Source organism: Sciurus carolinensis, chromosome 14 (assembly GCF_902686445.1).
Source record: "Sciurus carolinensis chromosome 14, mSciCar1.2, whole genome shotgun sequence".
Lineage (NCBI taxonomy): Eukaryota > Metazoa > Chordata > Mammalia > Rodentia > Sciuridae > Sciurus > Sciurus carolinensis.
This window is the reverse complement of record NC_062226.1, coordinates 9,010,562-9,036,132: the sequence shown is the minus strand read 5'-3', so window position 1 is coordinate 9,036,132 and position 25,571 is coordinate 9,010,562. Positions and strand designations below refer to the sequence as shown.

Here is a 25,571-nt window from a genome sequence, read left to right as displayed (position 1 = left end):
AAAATTTTATTTTGGAACTAGAACAAGGAGAGGTGGAAGGGTGATTGAATACAGTGTCTCCTTTGCATGTCTGACCACTCGGTTTCAGAATTCTTCTGGCCCCATCTAACTACACCACCGCTATTTCCTAAGTATCTTAGTTTTATTTTACCTTACCCACTACACAGTGGTAGTAGTGATTGCAAATGAGGTGGAAATTCAGATGAGTTAATGTCTGGGTATGATAATATAAAATACCAGTATTCTAAGGAGTGATTTTTTTTCCCCCCGTTACAGGCATGTAATGAATTCACTACACATGTGATGAACCTTCTCCGAGAACAGAGTAGAACGCGTCCCATTTCCCCAAAAGAGATTGAAAGAATGGTGGGCATCATTCATCGAAAATTTAGTTCCATTCAGATGCAGCTCAAACAAAGCACTTGTGAAGCAGTTATGATTCTAAGATCAAGGTTCCTTGATGCCAGGTATGTGAGGCCATAAATTGATTGTATGGCTCCCTCTTCACTCTTTGGGTATTGTTTTCTATAAAGCTGGCTAGTAGGTCTCAGATTCTTTAATTTGGTCACAGGAGCTTTTCCCTACAGTACACAGGTAGCCCACTTCAGGGGCCTGCGCTGTTACCTCTTGTCTGGTTATGGGAGTGCCATTAGCTGCCAGTTTAGTGACTGGGAAATGCATGGTATTGGTGCTGCTGCTAATGACTGTAGGAATATGGAGTCTTTCATTCTGATATTGTATTTTTAAGGATAGTTTTCTGCATGAAACTTTAACAAAGACTTATTTTCCAAGAATTTATTAATGCTTATGTTGCTTATGCATATTATATGAAAATGCTTGTTGATATTGATACTGCTAAGAATGATGTTAATAGCATTTACCAGAAAACTCCAAACTCTATAAGATCAGGTAGGAAAGCCTGTAAGTTTCTCCTGTAAACATGAAAATTTCCCTTTTATCCGAAGTTTTCACCAAACTTCACAGGAATTCGGTAATAACATCATTTGTGATAAGAAACAGTACGTGGTGACTTGCTGAGTGACAGAAGAATTGTCAAGGTCCCAGTACAAACTGCCTCTGTAGGGATGCCTGTTGGGCACTGCTATAGCTAATGATTAGTCTTCAGCTTTAGAAAGGAACTGCTATTTTGTTTTATTTTCTCCCCCTTGGAATCTGACAAGTGATAATTTTCACCCAAATTTCATAATATTAAAGGAAATAACAAAGTTGGCATTTCAGCTGGAAAACAGTGTGAGGAACATTCTTCATGCCAGAACTCTTCCTTAAACCAAGTAAGGAAATTCACCACCTAGTAATTCAACACTTTCCTAGTTAGGCACAGCTCTGTAGGCCCCTCGGCTTCCCCTTCTTCCCTGTTGAATTAGTCATTTGGATTCACTGTGCTTTATTTCAGTGGTTCTCATACCAGCCCTCTCTCTCCCTTTTCTTCATACTGTAGTCCCTGTTCATCCTTTTGTAGCTAGACTTGCACGGACCCTTCTCCTAGTGACCTGTCCCCAGCCTCACTCCCCTCCAGCCCATCCTCCATATCCCTTCCCTGTTCTCATATTGGTTATCAATCCGATAAGCTGATGCTTTAAAACCTATGGTAGCTCGTTGGGGCTGGGGTACGTGTAGCTCAGTGGTAGGCCCTGGGTTCAAGCCCCAGTGTCAAACAAAACAAGAGCTTGTGATTGTTGGGTAAGTCACACACTCCTTAACTTGGTTACTTAAGGTCCTCTTTGACCTGTCCCTGTCTGAATTGCTTTTTTATTTTTGGATGCTTTTAAGTTGTATTGTTATTATTTTTTCTACTTAAAAAAAAAAAAAAAACAAGTTCTGTGGAAAATTTGAAAAGTAGATGCAATAGAAGAGTGAGGGATAAGCCAACTATATTTTTGCCACCTTAAAAAAAATCACTATAACTGTTTTAGTATATTTCCTTCTGGTTTTTTATTTTGGGGGCTTTTAAGTCTTTGTGATGGTTCAATATACATAATTTGATATATTTCTTAGAAAATTTACTGTGAATAAACATTTTTATTTAGTATAAGCTTTAATTTAAAATAGCATTTTAATAGTTGGAGTTTACCAAATAGATATATAGTAAATAATCTAAGTACATTAACTTATTTTTTAGCATTTAAGTTATTGCTATCAGTTTCCATTATAATTTCTTCCTTCCTTTCTTTGCTTGCTTTCCACAAATACTTGTGCTGAGGAAATAATCCTAAACAAGACAGGTTTATGTACATGGCCCACTTGAGTTACATTTTACTTCAGGAAACACAATAAGCAAGTAAATAGATACACTCTAGTATTCTATTCGATAGTATAATGAGGTATAATAGGGTGGTAGTGCTGGAAAGAAAGGAAGGAAGGGAAGGAGAATGGGGAGGGAAGGCCTGGAACTATTTTAGACATATAATGATTGAAATTAGTGTGTCAGTATCTGTATGCATTGATCCTATTGATCTTTAGAATTTTTTTCCCTAAGGATGAATTCTCAATAATGCAATTATTAAGTCAGAATTGGAACATTTTTGACTTCCTTTTCTTGGAGTTTTTCATGAACATTTCTTCCTTGATAAGCCACAGAGTCATTGAAAGCCAAGACTCACACATTTGCATTCCTCACTATTATAGCAAGCGCCTTATGTGTAATCAGTTACAGAGAAATAATTGACTGACCAGATGAATGGACATTTCCACTTAATATTCCTAGTAGCTGAAATGAGAGTTAGAGAGGTAGCTTTAGAAAATAAACAAAAACCATTTCAAATGGTTTGGCAAATTTGAGCATTTAGATAACAAAGATATTAACATGTACTTGTGAAAGGAAGATATCCTTCCTAATACAATTGCTATCCTTATTTCTGCTGATACTTTTCCATTCTTGTCAACATGTATGCTTATTTTTTTTGCATAACTGCATTCATAATGTATATACCTAAATGATTTATTTTTCTTCCATGAAGAGAAAGTATGTTAACAGCCTAGACTGAGCAGAGCCCTGAGAGCAGCAGAGCTTGGAGCAGTCCCTTCTCCCACAGAGACTGCTGTTAGTAACACTGTGATGCTGATGGGCCTTGGCCCTGGGACTGATGGGCCTCTGCACTCTGGCCTGAGGCGTAGCCATTTAGACTGTTGTGAAGCCTGGGGGAAGTGAGACTGAGAGGGAAATACTTAATGGGCATTTTCTACAGGATGTTTTCCTAAAAAATAAATAAAGTATAAGACCGTATTCTCTCCTGTGCCTTCAAGTGAATGCAGATACTGAGCTTTGGTTCCATGTATTCTTGCAGTGCCTCTTAGCAAGCCCTCTGCACTGAGAAGGCAGGGTTGTTCTGCTCTAGGCAAACATGCTCATTCAGATACATGATTCCTGTGCTCTCTCTGCTTTTCTGTAAGGCTGTGCTCATGTTTAAAGCATGCACCGATGCAAAATATTTAAGAATAAATTTGTGTAGATCCCTTGTTTTTTAAATAGAAGTGATATAATTTGAATTGCTGAACATGTGGTAAGGTATTCTGTTCTACCCATGAATTTATTCTCCTGAGATTTTGTGATATTTGCTAAAAATTTGCCTGGGCAAAATCTATGTGAGACAGGCTTCTCTTTGCTTTCTTGAGTAGGTTTTTTTCTCATTCCTCCTTTCACATGTTCCCATTTTGCAAACATACACTCTTTGTGTCATCTACGCCCACCATCTCTGGGCTTTGTTGCTGTATTCCATGTTTCTGACTGAGAGTCACAAACTCACACATTGACATACATTGGAATTGAGTAGAATGGCTGGGTTGGGGATGTAGTAAGGGATAGAACAGACAGGTGCCTATTTAAGGAGACACCCATCACTCAGCTTTAGCCCTCAGCTGCCTTCTGATAATGTGGGCCTGGCATGGCTGATCTTCCAGTTTATCATAAGAAACCAGAAACCTAGATTTTTATGAGCAGGTTGTTACTGTGTGTTCTCAACAAGTAGTCTATGGACCAGATAATGCCTGCAGGTTTGATCCTTTGAGTATCTATGACCCTTTTCCACCCTACTTAGCCTGCCCCCTGCTCAGCTGGGTGCCTATTTCACATGCTCCACTTAGGGCCTTGTCTTTTTTTCCAGTTGCTGCTTGATTCCTGCACAAATGCTAATTGCTTTTCTTCTTAGTGTATTTCTCTTCCTTCTTTTCCTTCCCTGTCTTCCCTCATCACTTCCTCCACCCAAGTCTTCATCAACTCCTGTTGATTTTAAACCCCAAGTAGATTTTGAATCTAATCTTCATCCCACAGGAAACAATGGTTTAACTTTCCAAAACCTTCTGAAACCTGAGATGTTTTGATCAGACCTAGATTTCTTACTCCCTTGACTCTCCTTGAGTGTTGAAACATGAATTGCATATTTAACCTGTCATGGAAGTGATGTTGTGGTAACTGGAAGAAACTCAGACACTACCCACCTCTATAACATCAGTGAGTGTAGAGCTCACTGTTGAGAAGACAGTTAAGATTATTTGGAGAAAGTATCAAGAAAATTATCTTGGGAAGGTATTTTCCAGTTACTGGAGGATCTAATCTAAAGTGAAATCTGACAGATGCTTATTTTCAGGCAGGAATTCTTTAAAATGTTAATAACAGCAACCAAATATAAATAGCATTTTTTACTACTTGAAATACATTGTTAATTAGTACTTGTTCTTCTCCCAGCAAAGGCAGATTTTTCCTGCTCTGCTCTTTCTCTTGTGAGGAAATTTTACCTAAGTCCAGGCAGTTGCTTATGCCTTCTTGGTATGCTTTTTTTCCCCTCACCTGACTTCGGTTTCCCACACCCTCTCCCCCATCCAGTCCATCACCAAGTCCTGCTTTTACCCTTTATATAGATCTTCTTTTATGATTTTATTTTTTTATTTGTTCTTTTTAGAGTGAGAGTGGAGTGTATTTTGAGATATGATACATACACAGAGAATATCTTATTCTAGTTAGGATCCCGTTTTTGTGATTGTACATGATGTGGAATTTCACTGGTGGCATATGCATATGTGAACATAGGAAAGTTGTGTCTTATTCATCTGTCTTTCCTATTCCCATCACCCCTTCTTTCTCTTCATTCCCATTAGTCTAATCCACCAAACTTCTATTCAAATAGATGGTCAAATTGAACATGAGTTACTATCATCTTCAATTTGACCAGTGTGACCATCTCCTTGAATGGTCTTTACATTTTCTTTTGTGTCCTTTTTGACCTTCCTGAACAGTCAGAATAATGATTTAAAAACATGGAAACTTAAATTTTTAATAGCTTCCTGTGACTTTTAGACTAAAATCCCCAAATTCTTGTGGAGTCCATTAAACCTCTATAATGTGGCTCTTCTCACACATTCCCTGCCTTTTCCTGAACTCCAGCCTCCTCTGGTCCTTCAGACTCACCAGGTTCTTTTCTATCTCTGGAACTTTTTCTCTGCCCAGTACTCTTTATCTCTATTCTTTATCTAACTCCTGTATGTTTCCAGGTCCCAGATTAAATATCACTTTTCAAAGAAATTAGTCCTGACTCCATAACCTGAGTTATATTTTTCTGTTTAATACTTTCATGGTACCTTATACTTTTCCTTCATGATACTTGATATGGTTACTAAGATCTGTTATTATTTATTTCTGTGATCCTTGTCTAATGTCTTTCTTCTCCCATCTAATTCTCTCCCTTAGCTCTCCAATTGCCTGTCAGATCTCTGAACGTTGTCCGTTTTGTTCTCTATGGATTTTTATTTAATACCTAGAACATTAGGTCCTCAGTAAATATTATTGAATAAATTTAAGAATGAAATTAATTGCACTTCATATTCTAGTATTTTTCTTAGTATATCTTACAGTGAGTTGGATAGTGCTTTGGAGGATGCCTAGAATGTAATTTATAATATCTTGGTGAAATATTAGACCCTAAGAATGTTTTAAAAGTATGATCATAATTAATCTATTCCTCTTTGATCAATACTGATCATAACTGCAATTTTTTTCCCTCTTGTCATAGACGGAAAAGGCGTAATTTCAGTAAACAGGCCACAGAAATCTTGAATGAATATTTTTACTCACACCTCAGCAACCCCTACCCCAGTGAAGAAGCCAAAGAGGAGCTGGCCAAGAAATGCAGCATCACAGTGTCACAGGTGAGAGGGAACCTGATGGTCTGTCCTGTTCACTGCTGTAGGAATCCTGTTCCTTCCTCAGGGCCTTCTCATTCAAGGTCATATCTAAATTTCCATTGTCAAAGAAGATACAAAGTATAGATATTTCCATGTTTTTATGCAAAATCTTAAAGCTTAGGTAATATTTTTAAAATCTTAGGGGGCAAGGAATCAAGATTCTTGGATAAGAATCAGCCCCCAGTGTAAATCTTCTGTAGAGAGCACATAAACATGCCATGGTGAGAGACAGTTAGCACTTAAGTAACTCTCCAGTAAGCGACATGGACTCCTGGTTTCCCTAACTTAGGGTACTGACTGAACCTTCCACTAGTAAGAAACAAACTTGTTGCTGAAAAGGAAATTTAATATAACTCTTTGGTGAAAACTGAGGAATTCACCAAACCCCTTCTTAGTAACCATATTGTAATGTTTGAGTCCCAAGGATTTCTTTGCTTCCTTCCTTGTTATCCATTAAACAGAAGAATTAAGTTCATGGCAGTCAGAGTTGTTATTATTTATTTTTTTAAGGTCCACTTGTGATCACTTATGGCCTTGAAGTTTTCTTCTATCTTCTAACATCAGTATGTTTAGTTTTAGTCAGATAGACTGATATTTATATTGAGAATTGGTGATACTTCAATAAATACACAAACTGTACCTCTTTAAAATGTAAGTACAGTCAGCACTCCATATCCACTGGGAAAAAATTGCATCCTTACTTAACATGTACAGACTTTTTTCTCACCATTATTCCTTGAACAATAAAACAATTATTTACGTAGTATTTACTCTGTATTAGGTTTTACAGATAATCTAGAGATGTTAAATATACAGGAGGATATGGGTAGTTTAAATGTAAATACTATGCCTTTTTATATAAGACACTTGAACATCCTCAGATTTTGCTATCCTTGGGGAAATATGGAACCAGTTCCCCCATGGACACCAAAGGATGACTGTATATCTTATTGGCATTATTTCTAAAATATAATACTATTCAAAGTACTTTAATTTTTGCGTATAGATTTATATTTGTTTAGCATTTCTTTATTGCATGCGGAAGTGATAATTTTACCAGTCAGTTCTTGCAGTGGAATGTAAGGAAAAACTGACTCTTGGCAGAAATTTCAGTGTTCTCTAAGAGGCCAAAAGATCAAAAATTTAGAAGTACTTTCTAAATGAATACTTGTGCTATACATCTGAAGTCCAAGATACTAAAGATTCCCTTCAGTTTGCAACGAGGATCTTGTCCCATCATTTTAAGTCATTGTTAGGTAAGAGTAAAAGGATTTGAGTTTAATCAGATTTTTACTTCCTATTTTGGCCTTGTTTCCTATAGAACCTCTAGAGCAAACCTCAGTTTATAATTAAAGTTTATTGTCATTCTCTTATAAACTAGGTATATTTTGATTGGTTGTGCCTAATTAGAAATAGAATATAATTGATTTGCGGTACCAGCTTACAAAGACATACATTATAGAAAATATTATCATCTGGATTACATAGCGCTCACTGCCACTTGAAATACTAACTGTAATGTGTGGGATCAGACGGGGAAAATTATATCAGAAGTACATTCATTTCAATTGGGTTGCCTGGAACATGCATTTCCCCCCAAACATAAGTGAGAAGATTAGGCTCATGCTGAACACGAGATGAGGAAGCCAGGTCTGGCTTTCTGATTCTCATTACTGCTCTATGACATAGAATTTGAAAGTTTGTGAATCCATTCCCCCATCCTACCCGCCCCCCGCCCCCTGGTGTTGGTGATTGAACCCAGGGGCACTCTACTAATGAGTTATGTCCCCAACCCTTTTTATTTTTATTTTGAGACAGAAACTCACTAAGTTGCCAAGGTTTACCCTGAACTCCTGGTCCTTCTGCCCCAACCTCCTCAGTTGCTGGGATTATAGGTGTGTTCCATTATTTTAGATCCAATTAAAATTAAGGTGTTCTACTACTGCTTTTTTTGTTTACTTTTTTACATTTCTATATCACAGATACTATTGGAGAATAACACAGATTGTATATCTTTTTTAAAAACATTGTAATCTGACTGAGCACAGTGGCACATACCTGTAATCCCACTGGCTCAGGAAGCTGAGGCAGGAGGGTTGAAAGTTTGAGGCCAACCTTGGCAATTTAGTGAGATCCTGTCTCAAAGTAAAATTTCATTTAAAAAGGACTAGGGGTGTAGCTCAATGATAGAATGCTTTTAACATGCAAGAAACCCTCTGTTCAATCTTTAGTACCACATACACACAAAAACCCCACAACAGTGTAATCTGGCTTTTTCATTAGTGATAGAACCTAGCATTTTGGGTATGGTGTAGGACATACCCAATATATGTATATGTATATATATATTTTTAGTTGTCAATGAATCCTTATTTTTATTTATTTATTTATATGCGGTGCTGAGAATCAAACCCAGTGCCTCACACGTGCTAGGCAAGTACTCTACCACTGAACCACAACCCCAACCCCCTCAATGTATATTTGTGGAATAAGGTAAGTGATAAAAGGTTTCCTTCTGGTTGTTCTGAGTTAGTTTCACTTCTAAAATAGGCCAGGAACCCACTTAGTGTTTAAAAAAATTGTTAGTTGCTATATTCATTTCACATTTGTTTTTGGTTTATTTGTTTGTTTTGTTCATTTGTGATGAGAGTCTCACTATGTTGCTCTAGCTGAGACTACAGGCATATGATACCACACCTATTTCACTTGTTTTCTATAGGTTAGGTTTTGAACTTTTTGTAGTCATTACTAAGAAAAAGAGGAGTAGAAATATATAGACATCGATCCATTTATGTGTTTAAGAGGCAAACTTTCTGCCTTTGTTTCTTCCAGGTCAACCTTTCAGAGTTTCACCCGTCAGTTTAAGTATCATTTTAAATTGGGACAATTTTCCTCTATTCAGCTGTTCCCTGCCTAAAAAGTTAATTTCCCTACAATTCCCTCCCCCTATATCTCTGAAGTAGATAAAATGATGTTATCATTTTAACTATTAAAGATATCTGTTGCTAGTCTTATAAATCAATGGTCTGTAAAAGTTGGTTAGAAATGATAACAGAGACTGTTTCAAACCTGACAAGTCAAAAGAGAAAAAACATTGTTTAAAGTCTAAATTATACTGAAGTAGAAGTAAATTTAAAATCTGGAGATTGTTCATGTACAAGCTAACTTTAAAAATACTGAAACATACCAAAAATAAGCAATAGGAACTACATAATTTTTGCTAGCTTTAGAGCATATGAAACTGAAACTTTATTGCTGCTGCTTAAAATACTTATTACAAATAAGTAGGGAATCTTTGAAAGAAAAAGTAAAGATATTTTTAATACTTTGAAGATAGATCAGAATTTCTTAAATGACAAAATGTGTAAGCAACAAAGAAAAAGATGGATAAATTCAGTGTAGAATGTTTGTTATTAAAGTACTTAATCATGATACAAACATTTCAGTAAAGATTGGATCTGGCCAGAATCACTAATAGATTTAGGGGAAAATTACTGAAGAACATAGTCTTAAAATGTCTCTGCATCAACCTGTATTAGTCATAAGGGATTTGTTTAAAAAAAAAAAAAAAAAAGGAGAAATGGAACAAAAAATTGCCCAGGTCATCAGGCAGCATCACCAGTGAGGAGCAGGTAGACTTTGGGTACAATGTTTCACCCAAGAATGTAACCTAAATAGAACCACTAGAAAAATCACAAACCCAAAGTGAGGAATGTTATATTGGGAAAGAAAGGTGAGAGGGAGCATTCTCCAAAAATGACAAAGAAGGGTCATGGAAATGTTCTAGATTAAACAGACTGAAGAGATAACAGCTCAGTGCAATACCTGACCCCTGACTGGATCCTGTACTGGAGGAGGGAAAATGCCATAACAGACATCATGGGATTAAATTTAGTAAGTAAATTGTGAATGATAATTGTATTGTGGTTATGTGGGAGAATATCTGTAGGCTTAGAAACTATCCACAGACTGACTTAGAGGTAAAGGGACATGTTGTATATAACTTACCCTGAAAACTTTAGGAAAAATAAATGCGTGAATGTGTATATGTATGTATATGTTTATAAGCACACACACACATGCACATAGTGCATGAATATGCACAAAGATAAAACAAATGAGGCAAAATGTTAAGAATGGGTAAATCTGAGTGAAGGGCATACACACCTGTGCTTTTTTTTTTTTTTTTTAATAACTTTATTTAGTTTTGTATGTGACACTGAAGATGGAACCCAGTGCCTCAAGCATGCTAGGCAAGTGCTCCACCATTGTGCTCACAATGTCAGGCCCATAGCTCTTCTTTGTATTGTTTTTATTGTAACCTTTTATGCAGGTTTGGAATTATTTTCCAATAAAGTATTTTAAAATGTGAAGACAGCCCATGAACTGCAAGAAGATATTTGTATGTTTATAAACAACAGGATTAAAATCATCCAACGTATATGAGGAACTCCTATAAATTAATAAGAAAAAGATGAAGAACATCATCCCCAGTAAGGCCCCCCTGCCCTCCAAAGACAACCCTTTTGAAAAATAGGCAAAAGACCTTGTGTTAGTCAGCTATGTGTTGCTGTGACCAAAATATTTGACAAGAACAGGTCAGAGGAGGAAATGTTTATTTTGGGCTCACAGTTAAACAGATTCATTCCATGGTCGGCCAGCTCCATAGTTGAGCCTGAGGATGATGGTGGACCGTCATGGCAGAAGGTAGACATGGAGGAAAGCTGCTTAGTTCATGGCTACAGAAAAGCAGATAAAAAGAGAGAGTGAGACACCAGGGATAAAATATAAACCCCAAAGGCAGGCCCCAGGGACCTACTTCCTCCAGCCACACACTAGCTATCTAGAGTTATCCAATATAGTAATCCTTTCAAATTATTAATTCATCACCCTAATCCACTCATGAGGTTACAGCTCATAATCTAATCATTTCCTCATAACATAATCATTTCACCTCTGAATGTTCCTGCATTGTTTCACATATGAGTTCTTGGGGACATCTCTTATACAAACCTTAACAGCCTTGAACCATGATTTTGAAGAAGATATGTGAATGGTCAATTATAGAAAGAGATCCTTATTCTTGTTAGTAATCAGGAAAATGTGATTTAAAAACTGTAATGAGAGACTGGAGTTGTGGCTCAGTGGTATAGTGCTTGCCTGGCATATGTGAGGCCCTGGGTTCAATGCTCAGCACCACATATAAAAAAATAAAAGATCCACTGACAACTAAAAAAATATTAAAAAAAAAAAAAAACTGCAATGAAGGACTGGGAATTGTGGCTCAGTGGCAGAGTGCTTGCCATGTGAGGCACTGGGTTTGATCCTCAGCACCATATAAAAAAATAAACAAATAAAAGTGTTCTGTCCATCTATAAAAATATTTTTTAAAAACTGCAATGAAATAGCATTTTACATTTTCTGGATTGGCAAAATATTGTAAATATGACCAAGCATTGCCAAGACTATGCAGCAGCAAGAATGTAATTTGTTACACACTTTGGAAAGTTCTTGGCATTGTAAAATAAATAAATAAATAAAATAAATAAATAAATATTTATTTTAAATAAATAAAATAAATAAATAAAATAAATTTGAACATGCACAGACCTTAAAACATCTCTTGCCTGTGTGTATTAAAAGACACTAGAAAGAGCATTCATAGCAACATTGTTTGAAATGGTAGAAACTTGAAACAAATAATCATCCATTGGTTAGAAAAATGGATAAATACACTGTGTGATAATCCCACAGTGGAGCATTCTATAGCAGTGAAAGAATGATCTACAGCTGAGTGCATCAATTGTAGTGAATCCTAGAAACATGATGTCAAGTGAAAAATGCAGATTGCAGAACAATGTGTGATGCCATTTTTATGAAGTCATTCAAAGAAGTTTTGCTTGGATTTTTAGATTTAAACAAGAGAAGTGTTAAAAGACTAATTTCATTACTTGCTAAACAAATACTTATTGGGTTTTTAAAATGCAATTTTTTTTTTTTTTTTTTTTTTTTGGCAAATACTCATTGTAACCCCTATAATGTGCCAGATACTGTGCTAGGGATAAAAGTAGCATCAGTGAATTTAAGAGGCAAAACTTTTGCTTTATAGAATAGAATCGTGTATATATATTCACCAAAATATATTCACAGGAGTGTTCTCAGCAATAATATTCATAATTAACTTGTAAATATAGTGTATTTATGCATATTTGGAATTTTTTCAACAATGAGAATGAGTGAACCACAACTATATGTAATAGCGTGATATTGAGGAAGTCATGATTCCATTTGTAAAAAATTCAAAAATAGGCAAAATTAACCTTAGGTGTTGGAAGTCAGGTTGTGGTTACCTTTGAGGGAATAGTGATTGCAAGGGGAGGAAGGTTTCTTGATCCACGTGCTGGTTTCACAGGTGTGTTCACTTATGAAAATTCATCAAGCTCTATACTTAGGATATGTATATACTTTTATATATGTGATATGTTTAAAAAAGAAAACATATGCGATATATATTCCCTTCACCTACATATGTGTGTGTGTGCGTGTGTATTTCAGTTTCAAATGTAAACTAAGGAGTTTACATACACCACCACAACAAACCTGTCCTTGTGGAACTTATGTTTTCATGGGAAGGTACAGATTGATAAAATAAGTAAATGAGATAGTAAGTTAGAAAATGATGGATTCTATGGAGAAAAATAGAGGTAGAAGAATAGGGGTTTAGAGGGGGCAGTGATTACTAGGGTGATAAAGAAAGCCCCCTGCTGAAAAAAGTATCCTTTGGTATAGATGGCAGGAGATGAGTGAGCAAGACATGTGCAACTGGTGAGGAACATTCCAGGGGGAGGGACAGAGCAAGTACAGAGGCCCTCAGGTAAGCAGTGCCAGCAAAGGGGCACACAGTAGGAGGTGGTTAAAGAGGCTGTGCTGTCCCAGTGCTGCGCGGGCCTTCCAGGCTATGTCATGACTTGGGCGTTTACTCTCAGCCTGGGAAACCCAGGAGTAACCTGATTTAAGTTTTGATAGAATCAGAGCAGCCACTATGTTGGTAGACTATAGTGGGCAAGGGGAAGCAGGTATCAGCTATCTCGGAATTGGATAATCCGGGCAGATGCTGGTGGCATGAACCACAGTGTTAGTGGTAGAGGTGATGAGATGTGACTGGATTCTGGTATGTTGTGAAAGTCAGCTGAAGGGGGTTCACTGATAGTTGGATGTAAGAGGTAAGAGAGACAGGGATAACACTGACATTTTTGACTTGAGCAGTGGGAGGAAGGAGTTAATTGTGATGAAGAAGGATTTGCAAGGAGTTGGTTTAGGAGGGGAAAGATCAGGAGTTTGGTTTTAGACATATTAAGTTAATATATACCATAGTTTTTCAAGTTTAAAAAATGTATAACTATAAATAGGCTTGGGTAAGTGAAAATTTTATGATTTATATCGGTCTTACACTAATTTGTGATAATATACTGTAAATACATGTCCTTAATACAGAAATATATGCTGGGCTTAGTTTGATTGAATAAGTTGTAGTTCCCCTTTTACATAAAAACCTGAAAATTCACAAAAGAAGAAATTATTTCAAATTTCCTATGCACTAAGAGTCATACTTAAATTGTCACATATTCTTAATTAGTGAAGCAGTTATTAATATGCTTTTACTTTTTGGAATAGAGCTAACTTGCATTGATATTCAAGTGACTAACTAAGCCACAAAAAACTCCATTGTTCTCCTGATTCCAATTTTGAATTTGAATGACTCTAGCCTTACCTTTTCTGCTAGGTGTTTTTGGAATGAAAAATGTTAACTTATTCTTCATTGCTATTGTAATTGAAAAGTACTGTAAGAAAAAGATTATTATTATTATTTAACAGGTGAGAACCTAAAATGGTAGAGGTTAAAGTCACAACATCAAGATTCATTCATTTGTTCGTTCATTCATTCATTCAGCTAACATAATTAAGACTCTTTACAATGGCGCTCGGGGACTGCTTTCATCACAATCCCGTGTGAAAACTGGATTCTGATAAAAGGTTATGCTCTGACCCTTGCAAGTGAGGGAACTGAAGTTCAGGCAGGTGATCGGACAAGGGTTAAAACCGTAGTGAGTGGTGGAACTGGGTGGTTCTTATATACAGAGTCTTAGTAAAAAGGGAGAAACTGGATTTTTCCTCCTTTCTTTTTCCTTCCCTGCAAGAGGTGGTGTGATTCATCCTCCCTCAGGCCCAGGCTGCAGAGTCCTGTTGTGAGGCACAGACCTGGGCTATGTCACTAGGGCTGCATCATTTTCCCCCCAAGCTACTGTAGAGACTCCAGGCTAGTTAGTAGTCTGAGGTCTCCTCACTCATTAAACCACTTATTCCAAAGCAGTGAATATTCTGTAAGCCAATTAAAATTTGTAATTTCTTTATTAAAAAAATCTATTAAAATAAGAAGAAGCCCGTTAAAATAATAATTAGAAGAGGAAAAAATTAAGAAAAGAGAGGACTATCAAATTACAGTATCTGTTTCAGCTGTCCGTAAAGGCCTTCCTGGTTACTTTGGCAGAAGAAGCAGAAGTAGATTCCTACTTGGGTGCAGTTGGTAAACCAGAGACAAGTGAAAGGAGAATGGCAACTGTTTTGTTAAGGTATGCCATTTCAAAGGAAGATTAAGACCCTCTCTTCTAAAAGCTCCCATTGTGTGCCCTAGTGGAGATGGGATGCCATTAAACAGTGTGCAAAAAGTAAAGGAGCTGGTTGTAATAGAGAAAGCTAGCAGGTGCTGTGATGCATGCCTGTAATCACATTGGCTCTGGAGGCTGAGGCTGGAGGATCACAAGTTCAAGGCCAGCCTCAGCAATTTAGTGAGGCTCTAAGCAACTTAGCAAGCCCCTGTCTCTAAAAAAAAAAAAAGGTGGGGATGCGGCTCAGTGGTTAAGTGTCCTTGGTACCTCATCCTTCCCCCCAAAAGTGAGAGCTTAAGAAGGTGCTATAGCACCTAATGCAGGTCAGGCATACTGGAGAGCTGAAAGCAGGGTAAGCCTGAGGGTGTGGGGAATTCTTCTTAAATGAGCAGGTGGCTGTGAGAGTGCTCTTCAAGCTTGCTCCAGTAAGGACAGGCATGTTTATTTTAGAATGAACTTTTCTGAGGAAATCTCTAACACTCATTTGATTCAGTACTTAATCGAGGGATAAAGAGACTTTTTCACTTTAGATTTAGTGGATTTTTGATGTTGTATGTGGTTTGTTTTTCTGTGGTGCTGGAGCTCAAACCAGGACCTCGCACATGCTAGGCAAGCGCTCTACCACTCGGCTACTTCCCTAGCCCATCCACTTAGTGTTCTGAGTTTTGCTATACCTAGCAGAAGCCTTCATCAGAACTGGGAGCCCTCCAGTTTCTGCCTTCTTCACCTTCTTTTGCCTAGTCCTTCTCTTCTTCCTCCAGATGAGTATTCCCCAGTCCTTCTTCATGCCTGTCTCTCATTGCTGCATCTCACCTTTCCATTGACTTGCTTCTGCCAGGCATGTCAGGCCAATAGGCTAATTATAACCAGGGTCCCCAAAGAAAACAGATGGTATGCTCAAATTAGTATAATTTGAGGAGAGTTTAATAAAGTGACTGTTTACAAAAATGTGGGCAGAGTATAGGGAAACGACAGAAAATAATGTTCTCAGACTCCAGGCCAGAATAGGCTCCACACTCAAACATCCTGATTTCCCACTTCTGTTGCTTCCTTGATTTTCTCATCCAGGAACCTTCTCCAGAGGTGCTATTGGGCTTTGCTTTCTTCCTTTTCTATTGGCCTCTCTTCTCCTTTCCTGACTCTTCTGTCAGTTGTGTACAGAGCACATTACTTATCTTTCTTTTCTCTTTTTTTGGTACTTGGGATTGAACCCAGGACCCAGAGGTCCTTTACCACTCTGCTACATCCCCAACCCTTTTTATTGCTTATTTTTTATTTTGAGACAGGTTAAGTTGCTGTGACTGGCCTTAAACTTGAGGGCCTCCTGCCTCGGCTTCTTCCAAGTTGCTGGAATTATAGGCGTGTGTCACCATGCCTGTTCTTATTTTTCTAAAAGTGAATGTGGGTTTGAGGATAGAAACTCATAACAGCAGGTACTGAGTGTCTGCTGTGTACCAGACACTGCCTTTCACTGTGGCAAGGAAAGGTGAATATGATGGTGTTCTTCCCGAGAAATGTCAGATTTCCTAGGGGAAACAAACGTGCAACTGATAGAAATCAGAAGGCACCTGAGGGGTGCATGCACTGTGTACAGAATGCAGGGTGAATAGGGGCTTACCTTCTGCTGATTGGATCAGGAAAGGCCCTCTAGGAAAAGGATGTGTACATCCCAGAGAAGGATAAATTTAGGACTTAGATAGAAAAAAATTGAGGAAGGGTATGCTAAGCAAAAGAAACTAAATAAGCCGAAGATAGATGTGTTAGGAAGACAGCCTAGGAAGAGTACAGCCTGGGTGATTATGTGGGAGGTCATGTCAAATCTGAGGACGTCTCAGACCAGCCAGATTCAAACCCCAGCTCCTCCCTAGTCTGTTGGCTCTGTGACCTTGGGGAAGTCATTTTACCTCACTCTTGCTTCCTTTCCTCATGAATTTTTTAGATAAAAATAGCACATCATAGGGTATGGACATTTCAGTGAAATGATACATGCAAATGCCTAGTGGAGCCCCCATCAGAGTAAATAAAAGATGTGATAATCATGTTGTTTCTCCTGCTTGGAATTCTCTGTCCTTGCCCCCCTGTGCTTGAACATTTTACTAATGTGTGCTTCTTCAAAACTCACTTCAAATGTTTATTCTTTAAGAAAGCTTTCCTTGATATTCTCAGTGTGTATTTTCTGTTTTATATTCTCCTAACTTCTTTTCCTTCATACTACTTACCAGGATTGTAATTCTGAAAAAATGAATTGTTTAATACTATTTCCCTGATACATGGTAAACTCTGCATTGGTCAGAATTTTCTTTTATGTGGCTCTGTAGGCTCTGTTTTTAATCAACCTAGCAGCGTCTGGCACATAGGCACCCAGTAATGAATGTTGAGCAAAGGATTTAGATAGCAGGACATAATGTTGGAAAGTCAAGATTGAGACTGATTGCTCTGGTCTGCAATTACAAGATTTTGCAGTTTAGATGTCTGTAGTTATGAAGTTGAGCGATTTAGATGGGTGTCTGCAGTTATGAGTCTGAGCAGTGTAAATGGTTATCTTATATCCATTAATTAATTTATTCAACAACATTCACTCACCTAATGACTTCAAAGTTATTGGGATAACATTGTAACATTGAAGACACCAGAGACCCTGCCCTGTGGAGTTCATATTCTATTAAAGAAAGGATTATGTGCATTTTATGTATATGTGTGTGCTTATGTATTTTTAAATTAGCATGTAATGTATTATCTTGATATAATGTTATGTTATGTAATCACCTTATAATTACTATAAAAACAATAATTATTAGATATAATACATATTATATAAAAGTGCCTGTAAAATAAAGAGGAAAAGGATTTCTGAAGTGGGGATATATGACCAGACTTGTGAAAGATAATTCTAGCACCAAAGTGCAGATCGGTTTGAAGAAGAAACCTCTAGATGAAGACAACAACAAAATAGGTTATCACTATAATTCAGACAAGAGGTGGTAAGAATTCACATTGAGCCACTGAAAATAAACATGAATGAATGAATTTGAAAAGTATTTTGGAGGTAAGACTGTATTTTGGAGACAGGGTAAACAGTTGGGTTGCATGTGAGGAGGAGAGAGTGATAGAAGAAAGCTGAGGTTTTCATTGAAGATGGTGGATATTATTACCAAGTGGAGAGGAGATTAAAGTTTGATGGTTATGCCAGGTTTCCATTATCTTTAGCATGGGAAATGTTCTGTTTAGAAATACAATTCAGGAGGAAGGTCAAGGTTAAAGATGTAGTTTATGGGTCATCCACTTAAGTGCATAGTTGAGGTCCTCGAAATGGAAGAAGTTGCTAAGAAACTTGCAGATGAGAACATAAGGCTGGGGAAAACTGATTTTCCCTGGGTTATTTGCCAGCTCTGAGAGTATGACTAAGAGACTGAGAGGTCAAGTAGTGCTTCTGGCAACTTTGCAGGGCTGAAAGGGTGAGAATAATGCTTAGGTCCTACCAAAGAGGCTGCCTCTTTTCCCTGCTTTGCATTAATACTTAAGACTACTCAGGCTCCATCTTAGCAGCAAGAGTGTATTGGAAGAAGACCCTAAGAGAGACTTATTCTGCTTTAAAATATCTTCATTCTTTCTTTGGTGATAGGTATTGAAACTGGGGCTCACACATGCTTAGTATGTGCTCTATCACTGAGCTGCACCTCTAGGTCCCAGAATACTTCAGTTATTAAAATTGGATTGCTTTTATTTTTTGGGTGCTGGGGATCGAACCCAGGGCATTGTGCTTGCAAGGCAAGCACTCTACCAACTGAGCTACATCCCTAGCCCCTCTTTCTTTCTTTTTGAGAAAGGTAACATTAGACTAGGTTTCTATAAACAAAGCAAGTATGACACTGAGCACATAATCAGTGAGGGGGTGGAGGGAACCCATACAAGAAAACCTGAGGGCATGTGCAGAAATTGCAGACAATAGAAATAGACCCAAAGATCTATAAAATAAATATGGTAAGGATTATAAAATAACTATGCTTAATATATCCAACAGGGGGGAAAAAAGGAAAAAATGGAGAATTTTTTTCAAGGAACAGGAAACCATAGAAATGAAAAGTTGTATCCCATTTGTATACAATGAATCAAAATGTGTCTATAAAAATAAAAAATATTTTAATAAAAAATTTTTTTTAAAAAATCAAATGAAAATTTTAGAACTTTTAAATATAATAACCACTATTAAGAAACCAGGGGACTGGGGTTGTAACTTGAGTGGTAGAGCATTTGCCTACCATGTGTGAGGCACTGGGTTCGATCCTCAGCACCACATAAAAATAAATAAAATAAAGGCATTGTGTCCATCTACAACTAAAAGAAAAAGGAAGCCAGTGGATGAGTTTAAAAATTGATTAAACATAGCTGAAGGAGGAATTATGAACTGGAAGGTGGGTCCTGAGAAAGAATCATTATAGCCAGGCATGGTGGTACATGCCTATAAACCCAGTAACTCAGGAGGCTAAGGCAGGAGGATTGCAAGTTTGAGGCCAGCCTTAGCAACTTAGCAGGACCCTGTCACAAAATTAAAATTTAAATGATAAGAAGAAGAACTGGGGATGTAGCAGTCCTAGCACCAAAACAAACAAACAAAACATTGTGAAAACTAGAGAGATAATAGGATAGAAAAATCAAAAGAGAAAGTAAGAGACAGAGGACACAGTTTTTAAAAAGTCTACAATGTAATTTAGTCCCAGAAGCAAATATGAGAGTGGGTCAGAGCAAAATTATAAATGTAATAGATGAAAACTTCCAAAACTGATAGCAGATTCCAAGATCTAAGTTCCTCAAGAACTGTACCCCAAACAAAAGAAATAAATAGGAATTCATACTAACCACAGCCAAAACAAGAACAGTTAGAGGGAAAAATAAGATCGCCTTCAAAAAAGCAAGTTAGACTGACCACTACTTTCTTACCCAAAACAATGAAGATATAATAGTGTTGTCTTTGAAGAAATGAATTAAAGTCAATGTCAGCCTAGAATTCTGTATCTGCCAGAAGTATCCTTTGATAGTAGAAATGAAATAAAACCATTTTCATTAAAAATTGAAACAGTTTGGCCCCCCCCTTTTTTTTTCTGTAAAGGAAATACAAAAAGAGGCATTCTTCATACAGGAGTAAAAGGATTCCAGCTAGAGGGAGGGAGGTGGAGGAAGGAATGAAGAAGCCAAGAAGAGGGTAAATAAGTATGTGAATCTGAATAAATATTGACTACTTAAAATAACTAATCTTGTCTTAATGTTTTTAGCAGTGTGTATAGCAAAGTGAACAATAGTAATGTCTTGCAATTTGTGAGGGGAGAGTATTTTAAGGTTCTTGTATTTTCTGGGAAAAGTATCAATTAATGTTTAATCAAGAATATGTGGGGCTGGGGTTGTAATGCAGTGGTAGATGCTTGCCTGGTGTGTGTGAGGCCCTGGGTTCGATACTCAGCACCACATACAAAAAAATAAAATAAAAGACCCATTGACAACTAAAAAACATTAAGAAAAGAAGATGTAATTTCTAGGATAGTCACTTAAAGAATACTAAAAGACTATATAACTTCCAAACTAATAACGTGGGAAAAATGGAAAACATTTTTAAAACAAGCAATCTAAAAGAAGGCAAGAAAAAGAGAGAAAAAGTTCATGGTAAATGGTACAGATAAGAAGCACTTAGTAAAATGATGTTTACATCTAAATATATCAGTATCCAATCAATATGTTGAATACCCTAATAGAAAAAGCACAAATAAGATATAGAAATGAATCTTAATTATGTGTTCTCTAAGATACATGTTTAAAAAATAAAAGGACACAGAATGAGCAATTATGAGAAACGTGGGGCTGGGGAGATAGCTCAGTTGATAGAGTGCTTGTCTTGTAAGCATAAGGCCCTTGGTTCGATCCCCAGCACCCAAAAAAAAAAAAAAAAAAAAAAAAGTAACATACAGCAGCACAAAAGAAATATCAGGTAAAAAAGCACTCCAAGACAAGTTTTACTACAGATAAATATGAATACCAAGTAAGGATAATATAGCAGTTCTACATTGTAGGCATCTAATAACACAAACTCAAAAAGCATAGAGCAAAAACTTAAAGAATTTCAAAAAAAAATTGACAAATCCAAAATCACTGTAGGACATTTTCACATGGTTTTGTAACTGAACAAGTGGACATACAAATAAGGACACAAAACAGTACCTTTTAAACTTTAGCATACATGAGAATGATCTGGAGATTTGTTAGAATGTAGATTTCTGAATCCATTTCCACAGGTTTCAATTCAAACGGTCTGCACTGGGTCTGACACTTTGTAGCATACAGATTAATATTGATGCTGATGACTCTGGGACCACATTTTCAGTAGCACAAATACAAAAAATTTAATGCCAAAATTAGCAAATTTGGCTTACTGGACATGCATAGAACACTACATCCAACAATTGCAGAACAAACTTTTCATGTTTTGAAAGTTAGCTAGTTCTGGGCCATAAAGTACCTCTCAATAAAATTTGAACAATTTAAAATATAGATTGTATTTCTGACTTCAGTAGAATTAAACTAGAAATCAATAACAAAAAGATAAGTAGAAAATTTCCATATGTTTGGAAATTAAACAATATATTTAGTGACCCTTGGGTTAGTGAATCACCCACAATAGAAATTGGAAAATATTTTAAATGCAGCTAAAGCCATTCTTAAAAATGCATAGCTTTAAATATGTGTTTACACATATATACGTGTATAGATATGTATGTTGTGTATGAATATACATGTTTATAGAAATATATTTGTATATATGTTCTATATGTTTATGTATAGACACAAACACACAGAAGACTGAAAATCAGAGATAAGGGTCCATTTCTAGATGATAAAGGACATTAAATGAAGCAAAAAGAAAAAGTAGCAAGAAGAAAATAGAAAAGATAAGTGCAAAAATTAACAAAATTGAAAAAAAAAATTATAGTAGAGCTCAATAAAACCAAGGGTTGGTCCTTTCGAAAGCCCTCCTTCTATCTCAGAATTTAAGTCCATTCCCCAGAGGCAATTAACAGTGTCTTATGTAGTCTTTCTAAAATATTTCCTGATATACCTGTTATTTTCAGACAGTCATACTAAACCATACTATATGCACTACACTTTAAAAAGTGTGCGGGGTTTTAAAATTTTTGTTTTGTTTTGTTTTTGGTACCAGGGATTGAACCCAGAGACACTTAAACACTGAGTCACATCCTCAACCCTTTTTTTGTTTTTTATTTTGAGTCAGCATCTCGCCAAGTTGCTTAGGGCTTTGCTAAATTGCTGAGACTGACTTTGAACTTGTGGTTCTCCTGCCTCACCCTCCCACATCTCAGGGATCACAGATGTGTGCCACTGCACCCAGCTAATATGTGTTTTTTAACTTAACAGTATTTCTTGGACGCTTTTTAGTTTTGGTTCATGGATCCATATCATTCTTGGTAGTAGCCATTTGCATTCCATTATATGGAGGTATTGCTAACCAGGTTGGTTGATGAGAGATGTATGGATTTTCAGCCTTTGGCTATTATGAAAACAAGAAACACTGTACTTAGATCGTGATTCACACATGTGTGATTTGAAGTCTTAGAAATGGAGCAAAGCAGACATGTTTCTAAGTAAAGATGGGGAAAGCCCAAAGGATGGTATGAAATGGACGGGCATGCATTTTGGAATTCAGCCACCTCAGTTCACATGCTTGCTCCACCACGTACCAGGTGTATGTCTTTGGGCAGGTTACTTAAATTCTTTGTACTTCATTTTTCTTATTTGTAAAATAGGGAAAACAATAAATCCTACCTCATTGGAATGTTATGAGAATTTAATGAGTCATATGTTGAGCACTTAGAATAGAGCCTGGCACTTAAGAAGCCCCATAGAAATATTTGGATGTGTTGTTACTACAGGAGGGCACATGATAATGGACAGATTGAAGGTGAGGGTAAGACTGGATTTGAGAGGTTGAAGATAATGAAAAGATGGACTGCTCTAGGGGAAGACAGTGCCTGCCAAGCACTTGTTCAGTGTGTGTGAAAAGAATGATCTGGCCAGAGATGAGTTAGAAAACAGGCTTATTGGCAGAACTGGGAAGCCATGGAAGGAGGTAAAAGGACTGATTGGGTTACTACACTGGGACCTTGCTGGGTGACCCAGTGGAGGTCAAAGGAGAGAAATTATATTGTGTAGTTTCCTTTTTTCCCTCTGTCTTACTAAAGTTAAGTAGTTAAACCATTGCCCTCAGGCACACCAGATTCTTTACCAAAACTCAGTTTTGTGATCCAGGTAGGCAGTAATGCTGTCCTTTCCTATCATGTATTTTGAGGAATTGGAACTTTAACTGCAGATGAGTGTACTCAGTTTAAGAAGGTACAGAAAAAAACATTCAGACTCTGCTCCCACATTGTGTAGTAGCATTGTGTAGTGAGCAAATCTTTTAATCTGAGTCTCTACTTTTTGATCTATGAAGTGAGAATACTGACAGTTTCTTTAGCAGAGTCAGTGGTTGTTGAGGCCACATAGGTAGAATGTCTAACCCAGGACAGCATGTTACCAGTGCTCAGTACATGCTAGTTTATCTCCACTCAACCAGCACTTCTTGCTGGGCATGCAGAACCTTGTAAAGGATCCTAGGGAAAGCGAGAACAGGGGCTCCAGGCTCTGACCTCTGATGAGCCCAAGGGCTGGCCCAGGCCCCTAGGTTTTCACAGAAACTCCATAAAGGTGAGAGCCAGGAAAGAGATGGGGTGTGTCTGTTCTTAGTCTCTGATAGATCTCTCCTCTTGGTGTATTCTTAACTCTAAAAATGCATGTGATTCATTTCTGATGAGAAATATCTGTTTATTCAAAGGGTAGTATACCTTTTGAGAGTCAAGTAGTCCCATTTTAAATAAATGGAATGATGACCTGGCAGTGTGGTTCAGTGGTAGAGCACTTATCTAGCAGGCAGGAGGCCTTGGGTTCAATCGCCAGCACTAAATAAAATAACAATAATAAAATAAGTAAAGTCTGTGAGATTTTCTGGACTTTTAAGAAAACTGTAGTGTATATTTGATAGGAAATGGTGTTTGAATAAACATGTGTTTCCCTTGAGAGACTTTATATGAGCTTTCTTTATAGGACTCTAAATAAATTTTTATTTTTTAATTTACAGGGGTTAAATTTATATGAAGCTTCTCAGGGCAGAAATTGTGGTCCGTTATTATCAGAGTCCTTGAGCTTGCCTGCTGGGACGCTGGTGTGCTGCCTGGGTGGTGGCTGCACTGTTCAGTGCTCACGGTGCCCAGTGGCCAAGTCTGTGGAGGGGCCTCTGTTGGAGCCTATGGAGGAACACTCTTGGATTTGTTTATCTAACTGTTTTTTTGTTTTTGTTTTTTTAAATGAAAGAAATAATCCTAAAGGAAAAAAACCTTTAACTGTCAACATTGTCTGTGGTCATTTAGAACCAGCCCTCATCACGTGTTTTAGGGAGATGAGCGGTGTCATTCTTTTTCTATGCGCTGTGGCCGCGAGGCTGACGTTTTATATACTTTCGCAGATGAGCCTCTTTGTGAATGTCACCAGCAGTTATCAGTCCATCATGCATAGAGTAGAAAGGGCAAAGCCAAACTGTAAGGATGTCAGCACATTATGGCAATAAAATTTTTCACGGCCTCAAATAAAAAAATACTGTACTTGACAAGTGAATCTGTTTTAAATTATTTCAAATACTATGGAAATGGAATTTTGATTTGGTCAGTTCTACCATTAGAAGCAGATTGTGTTCCAAAAGTTAGCTTTCAAGTCATTTTGAATTTGGAACTTATTTTCTATAAAGAGGAAAAAGAAAAGATTTGACTTAGATTCTGAGGCTAGCCCACATGTAACCACAAAGCAGCTGAAGTGCTTTGCACTGAAAAGGTAGAATACACTTACCATTTAATATAGGGGAAAAGAAAGAAAATTGCATAAAGAATACATTTAAAATTTTTTATTGAGTATTAATGAAAAATAGATTTTATTAGATAAGACAATGGAAAAGCCTATGTAATGTCAGGCTAATTACATAAACTTTCTGAAATAATTTTCTCATTAATAAAGCTGGGTCTTTTTAAGGGTTAAGTGAAATAATACTGGTAAAGTTCCTTGTATGTATCTGGCTCATAGTGAGCTCTCTGCAAATGACCACTGTTTAAATACAGGTATAGGTGGCATTTAAACACAAATATCCTGTAGTTTCTAGATCCATTGCTTTGTCCTGGTGATTGACTGTGTTGGGGTATGAGGGAGCAGGGATAAGTAGTGCTGTCGGGTTCTTGTTCAGGGCAGTAGCCCAGCAGGGCACTTGGCAGATAGGTGCTCTTGGTCTGGGTGATACCCTTCTTTGGTAGGAGGTTTATCATGCTCAGGAAGGTGGGGAGAACCTCCTTTTCCTTTCTCTCACTGTTGCCTCTTCCCCTTTGCCCCTCTCTCACCAGTGCACTGGACTGGCTTTCCCAAAATCTGAAATTCCTGTGACAAAGGTGACCTGGCTTTTCACTGCAGTGTGCAAGCATGGCTTATACACCAAGGGCCTTCAGAGGGTTTTGTTGTTGTTGGTTTAAAAACCTGGAAAGCTAACATTTATTGGGTGCCTGGTATATCCCAGGTACTGTACTGTGAATTTAACATGTCATCTCATTTAATGTTCACAAGAGCCCCATGAAA

General features: G+C 37.2%; 1 protein-coding gene across 3 annotated transcripts in view; it reads left to right on the top strand.

The window, feature by feature from the left end:
• Positions 1-25,571, top strand: part of Pbx3 (PBX homeobox 3) — a 204,654-nt gene that overhangs the window by 165,162 nt on the left and 13,921 nt on the right. For all 3 annotated transcript variants that reach the window (XM_047524298.1, XM_047524296.1, XM_047524297.1), the window contains exons 4-5: positions 277-467; positions 6,024-6,159. In XM_047524298.1, the coding sequence (XP_047380254.1) occupies positions 277-467; positions 6,024-6,159 (327 nt within the window). The remainder of the gene's footprint in view (positions 1-276; positions 468-6,023; positions 6,160-25,571) is intronic.